Below are 16,287 nucleotides of genomic sequence, written 5' to 3'. Positions count from 1 at the left end.
TTCCTCCAGTTAAATATTGGGAAGACCGATGCCATTGTCTTTGGTCCCCGCCACAAACTCCGTTCCCTCACCACCGACTCCATCCCTCTCCCTGCCCACTGTCTGAGGCTGAACCAGACCATTCACAACCTTGGCCTCCTATTTGACCCTGAGATGAGCTTCTGACCCCATATCCGCTCCATCACCGAGACCGCCTACTTCCACCTCCGTAACATCGCCCATCTCTGCCCCTACCTCAGCTCATCTGCTGCTGAAACCCTCATCCCCGTGCCTTTGTTACCTCCAGACTCCACTATTCCAATGCTCTCCTGGCCGGCCTCCCATCTTCCACCCTCCATACGCTTGAGCTGATCCAAAACTCTGCTGCCCGTATCCTAACTCGTGCCCGTTCTCCCATCACCCCTGTGTTCACTGACCTACATTGGCTCCCGGTCCAGGAATGCCTCAATTTTAAAATTCTCATCCTTGTTTTCAAATCCCCCCCCCCCACCATGGCCTCGCCCCTCCCTATCTCTGTAACCTCCTCCAGCCCTACAACCCTCTGAGATCTCTGCGCTCCTCCAATTCTGGCCTCTTGCACATCCCCGATTTTAATCGCTCCACCGTTGGCGGCCGTGCCTTCAGCTGCCTGGACCCGAAGCTCTGGAATTCCCTCCCTAAACCTCTCCATCTCTTACTTGTCTCTCCTCTTTTAAGTCGCTCCTTAAAACCTACAAGCTCTTGGTCACCTGTCCTAATATCTCATTATGTGGTTCAGTGTGAAATTTTGTTTGATAATCGCTCCTGTGAAGCACCTCGGGACGTTTTACTACGTTAATGGCGCTATATGAATGCAAGTTGTTGTTGTATTCCTGTCTCCCTCATGTACTTAGCTTCCTCTCAAATGCATAGAATCGTAGAACGTTACAGCACAGAAGGAGGCCATTCGGCCCATCGTGCCTGTGCCGGCTCTTTGAAAGAGCTGTCCAATTAGTCCCACTCCCCTACCCTTTCCCCATAGCCCTGCAAATTTTTCCCCTTTCAAGTATTTATGCAATTCCCTTTTGAAAGTTATTATTGAATCTGCTTCCACCGCCCTTTCAGGCAGCGCATTCCAGATCATCACAACTCGCTGCGTAAAAATATTTTTCCTCTGGTTCTTTTGCCGATCACCTTAAATCTGTGTCCTCTGGCTACTGACCCTTCTGCCACTGGAAACAATTTCTCCTTATTTACTCTATCAAAATCCCACATGATTTTAAACACGTCTATTAAATCTCCCCTTAACCACCTCTGCTCTAAGGTGAACAACCCCAGCTTCTCCAGTCTCTCCACATAACTGAAGTCCCTCATCCCTGGTACCATTCTAGTAAATCCCCTCTGCACCCTCTCTAAGGCCTATGCTAGTGACCTCAATTACTCCATGTGGTAGCGAATTCCACATTCTCACCACTCTCTGGGTAAAGAAGTTTCTCCTGAATTCCCTATTGGATTTGTTAGTGATTATCTTATTTATGGCCCCTAGTTCTGATCTCTTCTCTACGTCTACCCTATCAAACCCTTTCATAATATTAAAGACCTCTATCAGGTCACCCCTTAGCTTTCCCTTTTCTAGAGAAAAGAGCCTCAGTCTTTCCTGGAAGTTATAACCTCTCAGTTATGGTATCATCCTTGTGAATCTGACCAACCACAGCCCCCGAAATCTCTACTCATCGGCTGAGGGGGGTCTCACTGAACTGGGGGCAGTGACCTGGTGGTTCTGGCACTGGACCAATGGACCAATGACCCAGAGGTCATGAGTTCAATCCCCACCACTGCAAGTCAGTCGACCAAATCCTAAATCATGGCATTGAACCCTGGGGTGGCACCAGATAAAGAGACCATGTAAAGCTGTTGGATTGTCATAAAAACCCAACTGGTTCATTAATGTCCTTTTGAGGAAGGGAATCTTACCCATGGCTGGTTCTTCTGCAAGCACTCCAGTTACTACTCAAGGAGGCCCACCATTGGGGCAATGAGCAATTGGCAATCAGTGTGTCGCCCACATCCGTCACTCATCAAGTGGGGAACGTGAGGAGGGTCATCAGTTGGGGTGTGCCATGCAAGGTCCTGTCCCCACCAACTAATTACAGGCAAACCTTCCAGAAGGTTCACTGGATAGTGAACAGGAGCAGTGTAGAGGGAGCTTTACTCTGTATCTAACCCGTGCTGTACCTGCCCTGGGAGTGTTTGATGGGACAGTGTAGAGGGAGCTTTACTCTGTATCTAACCCGTGCTGTACCTGACCTGGGACTGTTTGATGGGACAGTGTAGAGGGAGCTTTACTCTGTATCTAACCCGTGTTGTACCTGCCCTGGGAGTGTTTGATGGGACAGTGTAGAGGGAGCTTTACTCTGTATCTAACCCGTGCTGTACCTGCCCTGGGAGTGTTTGATGGGACAGTGTAGAGGGAGCTTTACTCTGTATCTAACCCGTGCTGTACCTGACCTGGGAGTGTTTGATGGGACAGTGTAGAGGGAGGTTTACAGCGGATATAATGCCTTCATTTTGTTGAATTGCTCTCCAGCGTGTGACCACTGCATGCGGTCCCTGGAAACGGCAGAGGAGAACAGCTGCAGACTATCAGGAAACCCCAGCCTGGTTCTTCCCCATCCGGAGCAGTGCAATGTCCGAAAGGAGCTCCTCGATACCTGTCCCATGTGCCAGGTAAGGGAAGTCCAGCCTCAGTGCGGGAGCGCCGCGGTTTCAGCACGTCCGGTCATTCAGTGCCAGAATAACCTGAGCACACAGCTAGAATTGCCGTATTGTGTGGAGGGAGTGGGCAACACTGCAGGAGGGAGAGCAATACGTGTACAGGTGGTGCACCGCAGGATCTGATGCAGACCCTCGCACACCAGGGAGATCGAGTGCGGACCCCTGACCAGTGGGGGATGCCCTGTAGGATTGCCTGCAGACCCGTAACCATGGGGGATGTCCTGTAGGATGGACTGCGGACCCCTAACCATGGGGGATGTCCTGTAGCATGGACTGCGGACCCCTAATGATGGGGGGACGTGCTGTAGGATGGAGTGCGGACCCCGAACAGTGGGTGACGTGTTGTCTGATGGAGTGCAGATCCCAAACGGTGGGGGATCTGTTGTTGGATGGAATGCGGACTCTCTAACTGGCGATATGTTTTCCTCCAGGTGTTGTACTGTAGCGTTGAGTGCAGGCAGGCTGCATTGAAACAGTATCACCAGGTTCTGTGTCTTGGTCCCTCGAAAGATGACCCACAGCATCCCCTGAACAAGCTGCAGGAAGGATGGAGGTGAGCGTCTGCGAGTCTGTCCTCACTGGGAAGGCGAACCTGACTTGTGTCCAATTCTGTGTACGGTAGTGTGCTGGTTCTGATACTGGACTAATATTCCAGAGAACGTGAGTTCGAATCCCACCAGGGCAGTTTGAGAATTTGAATTCAGTTTAAAAATAAATCTGGAAATAAAAATCTGGTTTCAGTAAAAGTGACCGTGAAGCTGTCGGATTGTCTTAAAAACCCAACTGGTTCACTAATGTCCTTTAGGGAAGGAAACCTGCCGTCCTTACCCGGTCTGGGCCTATATGTGACTCCAGTCCCTACACCAACATGGTCGACACTTAACCGCCCTCAGTTGTATCAAACCCGCAGCAGTTGAAGAAGAAGGCCCACCGCCACCTTCTCAGGGCGAGTAGGGATGGGCAATAAATGCCGGCCTTGCCAGCGATGCCCACGTTCTGAGATTGAATTTTTTAAAACTTGACGATGCACTGGGTAAATTCACCACCCGGGCTGGCACTTTTTAAAAAATTCGTTCATGGGATGTGGGCATCGCTGGCAAAGCCAGCATTTATTGCCCATCCCTAACTGCCCTTGAGAAGGTGGTGGTGAGCCGCCTTCTTGAACCGCTGCAGTCCGTGTGGTGAAGGTTCTCCCACAGTGCTGTTGGGAAGGGAGTTCCAGGATTTTGACCCAGCGACGATGAAGGAACGGCGATATATTTCCAAGTCGGGATGGTGTGTGACTTGGAGGGGAACATGCAGGTGGTGTTGTTCCCATGTGCCTGCTGCCCTTGTCCTTCTAGGTGGTAGAGGTTGCGGGTTTTGAACAGAGGTTCAGTTTCAGTTCCCAAACTTCACCGAGTTAACTGATCTGAGCCAGTTAAGGCGCCTGGGCTGGGGCAAAGCGAAAATTGATCGGCATCCCGGCTCCTGATCGCTATCCAGTGACCCTTGCTGGAAGGCAGGTGTGAGAACAGGAACTGTGATGCCCTATGCTGTCGAATAGCCTGCCAACACTTACTTTCCAGGTACCAGAGGGCAGGGGGTGGTGTTATCTGTACCCCAGGAACAGTCGACACCTTCAGGAAAGGAACAAAAGCTCGGAACGCGACCCCATAAAGATCCTGACCCCTTGGGTTTAAAAATGTGAGGTGTGGAAAGGACATTTTGGAAATGCAGGAATCTCCCCCTCTTCCCCACCTCCAGAAAATACAACCTAATCATGAGGAGCTTTGATAGAGTAAATAAGGAGAAACTATTCCCACTGGCAGGAGGGTCAGACGACACAGATTTAAGTTAATTGGCAAAAGTACCAGATGGGAGATGAGGAGTATTTTTTTTTACACGGTGAGTTGTGATGATCTGGAATGCGCTGCCCGAAAGGGTGTTGGAAACAGATTCAATAATTAGATCGTCACTGATCTGTACCTCAACTCCATTTACCCGTTTTTCTCCATATCTCTTGATGCCCTTAACCAATATCGATCTCAGTCTTGGAAATTTCAATTGATCCCCAGCCTTTTGGGGGAGAGAGTTCCAGATTTCCACTCCCCTATGTGTGAAAAAGTGCTTCCTGATTTCGCTTCTAAACGGCCTAGCTCTAATTTTAAGGTTCTGCCCCCTTGTTCTGGACTCCCCCACCAGAGGAAATAGTTTCTCTCTATCTACCCCATCAAATACTTCTAACATTGTCACCACCTCAATTAGATCACCCTTCAACCTTCCAAACTCGGGAATATAAGCCTAGTCTACGCAACCTGTCCTCGTAATTTAACCCTTTAATTTAGCCCCGGTATCATTCTGGTGAATCTGCGCTGCACCCCCTCCAAGGCCAATATATCCTTCCTGAGTTGCGGTGCCCAGAACGTATTTGGGGGGGGGGGGTGGGGGGGGAGGGTGGTTGTCTTCACCACCCCTAGATGTGGGAGTGGGAAATCCCCCCTGGTTCCTGCTCCTGATCTGGTGACTGCTGCTCGAAAGTGCACGTGAGTAGATGTCAGATGAGAGCAGCTGTAGGCTCGGCTATGATGCCCTCCATAGTCAAAAAGCTTGCTGACGCTCACCAGGCCCATACGTGAAGAACGGCCACTTGAGTGAGCTATTGCAGGGTGGTGGATTCCTGCTGAGTCCGTAACCCTGCGACACTCACCGCTCTCAGAGAAGAGAGAAGAAAACCAGCAGCAAAAATAAAATTGATTTTATAAAATATATAAAAAAGGTTTATGTCTATGCGTACTCCCTGTCAATTTTTCCCATTATAAATCTCTGCTTTGTTATTTATAATGGGAATTACCTATGTAAACTTGTCACACTGTAATTACATCCTACTGCCAGTGGAGGGGCTGCAGCACCACAAGTGGTGGGAGGGTGTAATTACAGCGTGACAAATTTACATTGGTAATTCCCATTATACATGTGCACATAGGAAGTTATAATTGGAATATAAAAATGAATGAGTTTTGAATCATGTCTGCATGCCCTGGTCGATTATCCCTTGCCCTGTAACCCAACTTCACCTGAAGACTTGTCCTCAACTCCCCATGTGCAGTGTCGTGGGAAATTAAGTGATAAATAAATATTCTCCTTTTATTGCAGGAACATGCATTACCCGCCAGAGACAGCCAGCATTATGCTAATGGCTAGGATGGTTGCCATGGTGAAACAGGTAATAATAAAAGAAGGACCCCCAGACAGTTGTACCTGAGCTGATGGATGATGGGATTTATTTCCCAACGAGATGGTGTGAATTAATTTGACCAAAGTTAGCCGGGGAACGGTCTGCTGACAGATCAGCAAGTTTAACCGGAGAGTTAGCTGGGAAAGGTCCCAGGTCTCTAGCCCTCATCTGTGCTGAGTCAACTGACTTCAGCTACAACAACAACTTGCATTTATATAAAGCCTTTAATGTAACAAAATGTCCCCAGGCACTTCACAGAGCCGTAGGGGGAAACAAAACGGACACAGAACCAAAGCCAAAGGTAACTAAAAGCTTGGTTGAAGAGGTGGGTTTTAAGAAGGGTCTTAAACCTCTCCACCTTTATGGAGGGAAAACTCCAGAGCGTTGGCCCCAGGCAGCTGAAGGCACGGCCGAAGGGAATGCACTAGAGGCAAGAATCGGAGGAGAGCGGAGATCTCGGAGGGTTGTAGGGCTGGAGGAGGTTACAGAGATAGGGAGGGGGAGAGGCCATGGAGGGATTTGAAAACAAAGATGAGAATTTTAAAATGGAGGCGTTCCCGGACCGGGAGTCAATGTAGGTCAGCGAGCACAGGGGGTGATGAGTGAACGGGACTTGGTGCGAGTTAGGATACGGGCAGCAAAGTTTTGGATGAGCTCAAGTTTACGGAGGGTGGAGGACAGGAAGTCGGCCAGGAGGGCATTGGAATAGTCGAGTTTGCAAGTGGCAAATGACGTGGATGAAAATTTCAGCAGCAGAAGGGGTGAGGCAGAGGCAATTGACCTGTTCAGATGGATATTAAAGATCCCAAGGCAATATTCAAAAAGGAGCTGGGGAGTTCCCCTGGTGTCCTGGGCCAACATTCCTCCCTCAATCAACATCACCAAAAAAAAAGATTGTCTGCTCATTCATTCTTGACTCTGTGTGTAAAATGGTTGCTACATTTTCCCACATAACAATTGTGACTACACCTCAAAAAAAATAATTAATTGTGTGGAACAGGCTCACAAGAGCATAAGAAAAAGGAGCAGGGTCCCTCAAGCCTGCTCCGCCATTCATAGGAACATACGAATTAAGAGCAGGAGTAGGCCATTCGGCCCCTCGAGCCTGCTCTGCCATTTCATAAGATCATGGCTGACCTGATTGTGACCTCAACCCTACTTTCCCGTCTACCTACTATAACCTTTGACTCCCTCGGTAATCAGGAATCGATCTAACTCAGCCTTAAAAATATTCAGTGACCCTGCCTCCACCGCTCTCTGGGGAAGGGAGTTCCACAGACTCACAATCCTCTGAGAGAAAAAATTTCTCCTCATCTCCGTCTTAAATGGGAGACCCCTTATTTTTAAACTGTGGCCTCTAGTTCTAGTCTCTCCCACAAGGGGAAACATCCTCTCAGCATCTACCCCTTCTAGTCCCCTCAGGATCTTATATGTTTCAATAAGATCACCTCTCATTCTTCTAAACTCCAATGTATACAGGCCCAACTTGTCCGACCTTTCCTCATAATATAACCCCCTCATCCCAGGAATCAGTCGAGTAAACCTTCTCTGAACTGCCTCCAAAGCAATTATGTCCTTTCTTAAATAAGGAGACCAAAACTGCACACAGTATTCTAGATGTGGTCTCACCAATGCCCTGTACAACTGTAGCAAAACATCTCTACTTTTATATTCCATTCCCCTTGCAATAAATGACAACATTCCATTTGCCTTCCTAATCACTTGCTGTACCTGCATACTAACTTTTTGTGATTCATGTACTAGGACACCCAGATCCCTCTGTACCTCAGAGTTCTGCAATCTCTCTCCATTTAAACAATATACTGCTTTTCTATTCCTCTTGCCAAAGTGAACAAGTTCACATTTTCCCACATTATACTCCATCTGCCAAAGTTTTTGCCCACTCACTTAACCTATCTATATCCCTTTACAGACTCCTTATGTCCTCTTCACAACTTACTTTCCTACCTATCTTTGTGTCATCAGCAAATTTAGCAACCATACATTCGGTCCCTTCATCCAAGTCATTGATATAGATTGTAATTAGTTGAGGCCCAAGCACTGATCCCTGTGGCACTCCACTCGTTACATCTTGCCGACCTGAAAATGAGCCATTTATGCCTACTCTCTGTTTCCTGTTAGCTAACCAATCCTTTATCCATGCTAATATGTTACCCCCTACACCACGAGCTCTTATTTTGTATAGTAGCCTTTGATGTGGCACCTTGTCAAAAGCCTTCTGGAAATCCAAGTACACCACATCCACAGGATCCCCTTTATCCACGTTGCTTGTTACTTCCTCAAAGAACTCCAATAAATTAGTCAAACACGATTTCCCTTTCACAAAGCTGTGTTGACTCTGCCTGATTGCACTCAGATTTTCTAAGTGCCCTGCTATAACCTCCTTAATAATAGATTCTAGCATTTTCCCTTTGACAGATGTTAAGCTAACTGGCCTGTAGTTTCCTGCTTTCTGTCTCCCTCCTTTCTTGAATAGAGGGGTTACATTCACTATTTTCCAATCTGATGGGACTCTTCCAGAATCTAGGGAATTTTGGAAAATTAATACCAACGCATCGACTATCTCTGCAGCCACTTCTTTTAAGACCCCAGGATGAAGTCCGTCAGGACCTGGCGACTTGTCAGCTTTTAGTTCTAATATTTTTTTCAGAACCCTTTCCCTGGTGATTGTAAATGTTTTAAGTTCTTCCCTCCCTTTCACCTCTTGATTCACAATTATTTCTGGCATGTTATTTGTATCCTCTACAGTGAAGACGGATGCAAATTATTTGTTCAATTCATCCGACATTTCTTTATCCTCCATTATTAATTCCCCAGACTCTCTCTCCAGAGGACCAACACTCACTTTACTTACTCTTTTCCTTTTTAAATCCTATAGAAACTCTTACTATCTGTTCTTATATTTCAATCAGATCATGGCTACCCTTCGACCTCAAATCCACTGTCCTGCCCAATCCCCATATCCCTTGATTCCCTTAGTGTCCCAAGTGCTCCAGGCAGAGGGTGGAAACGGTTATTATTGATTCATTAAATGCAAATTAGATTCATTTCGGAAAATAACATGGGATATAGTATGTGAATAATTTGAGACTTGTGGTGAGTGTAACAGGCTCGGGAGGAACAGGTGACTTTGGACCTATGGTTCCCAAAGCTCTCCACCACTGGGGGATTTCCTCACCTCATGTCTGGGGTCTGTTGTAGACTCATTGATGGAGGTTGATTTCTGTGATTAGTCAACAACTCCATTGTTGTTGTATCATGGGACTACCAGGATGGTAGACGGTGAGCTAGATGGGACCTTGATCTTTCTTCGTCCAGCAATTCCTACGTTCCTAAGTAGTTTGGGGCAGTGCACTAAATAATATTAATCTGTTTAATGTCGGTGCTGTCTTGCCCTGTCAGCGATGATCCTTTCTCTAGATTTCCCAGTGTAGGTCTACTTTTTATGGACTTCAAACCTGCGAGCTGGTCGATGGTTGGGGCCAGTTTGCTTATCCTACTAACCTTCCCCTGCGATTGGAGGAGATTGTGCGTCGTCAGTGCCGGTCTAACTCCCTTATTCCTATGTCTCTTTCTGTCCAAAGGCTAAAGACAAAGGCCGCTGGATGAAGCTCTTCTCCCAGTTCTGCAGCCGAACAGCCAACGAGGAGGAGGAAATAGTTCACAAACTGATTGGAGACAAATTCCAGGTAGGAGTTTCATCATTCGGCCTGCATTCTCTGTATAATCACTGTGTTTCGTCGAAGGATCAGGACAACCCAATTTACAGGGCCATCGAGGGGTCAAGACATAACCCAACTTTCAGGTCATCAAGGGGTCATGACAAAACCCATCTTACAGGGTCATCGAGGAGTCATAAGAACATAAGAAATAGGAGCAGGAGTAGTCCATACGGCCCCTCGAGCCTGCTCAGCCATTCAACAAGATCATGGCTGATCTTCAACCTCAACTCCACTTTGCTGCCCGATCCCCATATCCTTTGATTCCCCTACAATCCAAAAATCTATCTCAGCCTTGAATATATTCAATGACTCAGCATCCACAGCTCTCTGGGGTAGAGAATTCCAAAGATTCACAACCCTCTAAGTAAAGAAATTCCTCCTCATCTCAGTCTTAAATGGCCGACCCCTTATCCTGCAACTATGCCCCCTAGTTCTAGACTCCTTTGGCTCCTGTGTGAGGCAAAGGAGGAGATTGCGGGGGCTCTGACACATATATTCAGAACCTCTCTGGCCACAGGGGATGTGCCAGAGGACTGGAGAACCGCTAATGTAATACCATTATTCAAGAAGGGGAGTAGGGAAAAACCGGGGAACTACAGGCCAGTGAGCCTAACATCAGTGGTAGGAAAATTATTGGAAAAAATTCTGAAGGACAAAATTAGTCTCCACTTGGAGAAGCAAGGATTAATCAGGGATAGTCAACATGGCTTTGTCAAGGGAAGATCATGTCTGACTAATTTGATTGAGTTTTTTGAGGGGGTGACTCGGCGTGTGGATGAGGGTAACGCAGTGGATGTGGTATACATGGATTTCAGTAAGGCCTTTGATAAAGTCCCCCACAGGAGACTGGTCAAGAAGGTACGAGCCCATGGAATCCAGGGTGCCTTGGCACTTTGGATACAAAACTGGCTTAGTGGCAGAAGGCAGAGGGTGATGGTCGAAGGTTGTTTTTGTGACTGGAAGCCTGTGGCCAGTGGGGTACCACAGGGATCGGTGCTGGGTCCCTTGCTGTTTGTGGTCTACATTAATGACTTGGATATGAATGTAAAAGGTATGATCAGTAAGTTCGCTGATGATACAAAAATTGGTAGGGTGGTAAATAGCGAGGAGGATAGCCTCAGTCTGCAGGACGATATAGATGGGTTGGTCAGATGGGCGGAACAGTGGCAAATGGAATTTAACCCGGAAAAGTGCGAGGTGATGCACTTTGGAGGGACTAACAAGGCAAGGGAATACACAATGAATGGGAGGACCCTAGGCAAGACAGAGGGTCAGAGGGATCTTGGTGTGCAAGTTCACAGATCCCTGAAGGCGGCGGAACAGGTAGATAAGGTGGTAAAGAAGGCATATGGGATACTTGCCTTTATTAGCCGAGGCATAGAATATAAGAGCAAGGAGGTTATGATGGAGCTGTATAAAACACTGGTTAGGCCACAGCTGGAGTACTGTGTGCAGTTCTGGTCGCCACACTACAGGAAGGGGGGGACATGATTGAGGTGTACAAAATTATGAGGGGCACAGATAGGATGGATACTAAGGAGCTTTTTCCCTTCGTTGAGGGTTCTATAACAAGGGGACATAGATTCAAGGTAAAAGGCGGGAGATTTAGAGGGGATTTGAGAAAGAACTTTTTCACCCAGAGGGTGGTTGGAGTCTGGAACTCACTGTCTGAAAGGGTTGTGGAGGCAGGAACCCTCACAACATTCAAGAAGCATTTGGATGAGCACTTGAAATGCCACAGCATACAAGGCTACGGACCAAATGCTGGAATATGGGATTAGAGTAGACAGGGCTTGATGGCCGGCGCGGACACGATGGGCCGAAGGGCCTCTATCCGTGCTGTATAACTCTATGACTCTCCAGCCGGGGGAAACAACCTCTCAGCATCGACCCTATCAAGCCCTCTCAGAATCTTATATATTTCAATGAGATCACCTCTCATTCTTTTAAACTCCAGAGAGTATAGGTCCATTCCACTCAATCTCTCATAGGACAACCCTCTCATCCCAGGAATTAATCTAGTGAACCTTCATGGCACCGCCTCTAGAGCAAGTATATCCTTCCTTAGATAAGGAGACCAAAATTGTACACAGTACTCCAGGTGTGGTTTCACCAAAGCCCAGTACAATTGTAGTAAGACTTCCTTACCCTTGTACTCCAACCCCCTTGCAATAAAGGCCAACATACCATTTGCTTTCCTAATTGCCTGCTGTACCTGCATGCTAACTTTTTGTGTTTCTTATACGAGGACACCCAAGTCTCTCTGAACACCAACATTTAATAATTTCTCAGCATTTTAAAAATATTCTGTTTTTCTATTCTTCCTACCAAAGTGAATAACCTCACATTTCCCCACATTATTCTCCATCTGCCACCTTCTTGCCCACTCACTTAACCTGTCTATATCCCTTTGCAGACTCTTTGTGTCCTCCGCACAGCTTACTTTCCCACCTACCTTTGTATCGTCAGCAAACTTGGATACATTACACTCGGTCCCTTCATCTAAGTCATTAATATAGATTGTAAATAGCTGAGGCCCAAGCACTGATCCTTGCGGCACCCCACTAGTTACAGCCTGCCAACCTGAGAATGACCCGTTTGTTCTTACTCTCTGTTTTTCTGTCCGTTACCCAATCCTCTATCCATGCTCATAAGTTACCCCCGACCCCATGAGCCCTTATCTTGTGCAACAACCTTTTATGTGGCACCTTATCGAATGCCTTTTGGAAATCCGAATATACTATATCTACTGGTTCCCCTTTATCTACCCTGCTAGTTACATCCTCAAAAAACTCTAATAAATTTGTTAAACACAATTTTCCTTTCATAAAACCATGTTGACTCTGTCTAATCATATTATGATGTTCCAACTGCCCTGTTACCACTTCCTTAATAATAGATTCCAGCATTTTTCTAGAAGTAAAGGGAATTAGGGGTTACGGGGAGTGGGCAGGAAATTGGACATGAAGCTGAGTTCGGATCGGTCAAGGCCCTGTGGGTGGCGGAGAGGGCCCAGGGGCTGAGTGGCCGGGTCCTGCTCCTACTTCTTGTGTTCTTTAGATTTGAGGTTAGGATCAGATCAGCCATGATCTTATTGAATGGCGGAGCAGGCTCGAGGGGCCGATTGGCCTACTCCTGCTCCTATTTCTCATGTTCTTATGTTCTAACCGATGTCAGGCTAACTGGCCTGTAGTTCCCTGTTTTCTCTCTCCCTCCTTTCTTGAATAGCGGGGTCACATTTGCTACCTTCCAATCCACTGGCACTGTTCTAGAATCTAGAGAATTTTGGAAATCATAACCAATGCATCCACTATCTCTGCAGCCACCTCTTTTAGAACCCTCGGATGTAGGTCATCAGGTCCAGGGGATTTGTCGGCTTTTAGTCTCATTAGTTTCTCCAGTACTTTTTCTCTACCGATAATTACTTTAAGTTTCTCACTCTCATTAGCCCCTTGGTTCCCCACTATTTCTGCTATGCTTTTTGTATCTTCGACTGTGAAGACAGATACAAAATATTTAATTAACACGTCTGCCATTTCCTGATTCCCCATTATAATTTCTCCTGTCTCAGCCTCTAAGGGACCCACATTTACTTTCACTGCTCTCTTCCTTTTTACATACTTGTAGAAGATCTTACAATCTGTTTTTATATTTCTTGTTAGTTTATTTTCATATTCTATTTTCTCCCTTTCTTTAATTTTTTTGGTCATCGTTAGGTTTCTAAAACTCTCCCAATCCTCAGGCTTACTGTTCTTCTTGGCGACATTACAGGCCTCTTCTTTTAATCTAATATGATCATTAACTTCTTTAGTTAGCCGCGGGTGGATCACTTTTCCTGTGGAGTTTTTATTTCTCAATGGAATGTATATTTCTTTAAATATTTGCCGTTGCTTTTCAACCATCATACCCTTTAATTTAATTTCCCAATCATCCTTAGCCAACTCGCCCCTCATACCTATATAATTCACTTTATTTAAGCTAAAGACTGTAGTTTCTCACTTAAGTACGTCACTCTATTTGTAAATGGGAATCAGGGGGAAAACTCTCCAGTGGCTGGAATCAGACCTAGCACAAAGGAAGATGGTGGTGGTTGTTGGAGGCCAATCATCTCAGCCCCAGGACATTGCTGCAGGAGTTCCTCAGGGCAGCGTCCTAGGCCCAACCATCTTCAGCTGCTTCATCAATGACCTTCCCTCCATCATAAGGTCAGAAATGGGGATGTTCGCTGATGATTGCACAGTGTTCAGTTCCATTCGCAATCCCTCAGATAATGAAGCAATCCGTGCCTGCATGCAGCAAGACCTGGACAACATCCAGGCTTGGGCTGATAAGTGGCAAGTAACATTCGCACCAGACAAGTGCTAGGCAATGACCATCTCCAACAAGAGAGAGTCTAACCACCTCCTCTTGACATTCAATGGCATTACCATCGCCGAATCCCCCACCATCAACATCCTTGGGGTCACCATTGACCAGAAACTTAACTGGACCAGCCATATAAATACTGTGGCTACAAGAGCAGGTCAGAGGCTGGGTATTCTGCAGCGAGTGACTCACCTCCTGACTCCCCAAAGCCTTTCCACCATCTACAAGGCACAAGTCAGGAGTGTGATGGAATACTCTTCACTTGCCTGGATGAGTGCAGCTCCAACAACACTCAAGAAGCTCGACACCATCCAGGACAAAGCAGCCCGCTTGATTGGCACCCCATCCACCACCCTAAACATTCACTCCCTTCACCACTGGCGCACCATGGCTGCAGTGTGTACCATCCACAGGATGCGCTGCAGCAACTCACCAAGGCTTTTTCGACAGCACCTCCCAAACCCGCGACCTCTACCACCTAGAAGGACAAGAGCAGCAGGTACATGGGAACAACACCACCTGCACATTCCCCTCCAAGTCACACACCATCCCGACTTGGAAATATATCGCCGTTCCTTCATTGTCGCTGGGTCAAAATCCTGGAACTCCCTTCCTAACAGCACTGTGGGAGAACCTTCACCACACGGACTGCAGCGGTTCAAGAAGGCGGCTCACCACCACCTTCTCAAGGGAAATAAATGCCGGCCTTGCCAGCGACGCCCACATCCCATGAACGAATTAAAAAAAAAGAAATAAACAGCCTTTAATTTTGACTTTCTACCATTTTTCCCTACTTTGACCTTATTGATGCTCTATTATTGTTAAACTCTGTCCCCTCCTGCCACACTCTGCTGATCTTTACCCAAATCACTACACTGCTCTGTTGCCTTGACTTTTCTCATTAGATTTCTAAATTTCCCCTCCGCCCCCCCAGCCCCTCCTTTTTAGTTTAAAGCCCTATCTACAGTCCTAGTTATTTGATTTGCCAGGACCCTGGTCCCAGCCCGGTTTAAGTGAAGCCCGTCCGAATGGAACAGCTCCCTCTTTCCCCAGTCCTGGTGTCAGTGCCCCATGAATTGAAACCCCTGTCTCCCACACCACTCTTTGAGCCACTCTTTTAACTCTCTGATCTGTTTGACCCTATGCCAATTTGCACGTGGCTCAGGTAGTAATCCAGAGATTATTACCGTTGAGGTTCTGCTTATTAATTTAGACCCGAGCTCCTCAAACTGTCTCAGCAGAACCTCATTCTTAGTTCTACCTCTGTCGTTGGTTCCTACATGGACCACGACAACTGGATCCTCCCCCCTCATACTCCAAGTTCTTTTCCAGCCGCGAGGAGATGTCCTTAACCCTGGCACCGGGCAGGCAACACAGCCTTCGGGACTCCCGGTCACGGCTGCAGAGAACAGTGTCTATCCCCCTGACTATACAATCCCCTCCCACCACCACATTCCTTGCCGTGGTCAGTTTGCCCATCCTGTCTGCAGCCTTTGTTCTCATCCACACAGGTAGCAAGAGCCTCGTACCTGTTGGACAAGATCAAGGGCTAAAGCTCCTGAGGCAAGGGTCAGGTCATAACCCAACTTACAGGGTCATCAGGTCAGGACAATATCCAACTTACAGGGTCATTGAGGGGTCAGGACATAACCCAACTTACAGGGCGTTATTAGATTACAGGGTGCTACCGTTCTCTGGCACCCGGCTCACGTCTTTTATTCATTCTCGGGATGTGGGCATCGCTGGCGAGGCTGGCTTTTATTGCCCGTCCCTACTTGCCCTTGAGAAGGTGGTGGTGGGCCGCCTTCTTGAACCGCTGCGCTGAGTGGCTTGCTGGGCCTCTTCAAAGGGCAGTCAAGAGTCCACCACGTTAGTGTAGGGCTGGAGTCACATATAGTGAGCCAGTTGGGTTTTTATGACAATCTGACAGCTTCGTGGTAACTTTTACTGAGACTAGCTTTTTATTTCCACTTTTTTTAAACTGAATTCAAAGTCTCAAACTGCTATGGTGTGATTTGAACTCCCGTTCTCTGGACCTCTGGATTACTAGCCCAATTGCCTAGTGTCCCAGGATGGATACGGATAAGAAGGCATTTTGTCCCGATCTATTTCATCCATTGGGAATCATCGAATCTTACAGCACAGAAGTAGGCCATTCGGCCCATCATGCCTGTGCTGGCTCTAGTTCCTGTTGAACCTGTTTCCACCACCTTTTCTGGCAGCGCATTC

At 47.2% G+C, this 16,287-nt stretch overlaps 1 protein-coding gene across 1 annotated transcript in view; it reads left to right on the top strand.

Annotated features, from left to right (window-relative positions):
* Positions 1-16,287, top strand: part of smyd5 (SMYD family member 5) — a 41,638-nt gene that overhangs the window by 13,436 nt on the left and 11,915 nt on the right. The window contains exons 3-6 of the mRNA XM_067979062.1: positions 2,546-2,685; positions 3,165-3,286; positions 5,869-5,938; positions 9,556-9,660. Coding sequence (XP_067835163.1) covers positions 2,546-2,685; positions 3,165-3,286; positions 5,869-5,938; positions 9,556-9,660 — 437 coding nt within the window. The remainder of the gene's footprint in view (positions 1-2,545; positions 2,686-3,164; positions 3,287-5,868; positions 5,939-9,555; positions 9,661-16,287) is intronic.

Source organism: Heptranchias perlo, chromosome 1, assembly GCF_035084215.1.
Source record: "Heptranchias perlo isolate sHepPer1 chromosome 1, sHepPer1.hap1, whole genome shotgun sequence".
NCBI classification, from domain to species: domain Eukaryota; kingdom Metazoa; phylum Chordata; class Chondrichthyes; order Hexanchiformes; family Hexanchidae; genus Heptranchias; species Heptranchias perlo.
Note: the sequence above shows the minus strand (reverse complement) of the source record. Positions and strands in the feature narration are given on the sequence as shown.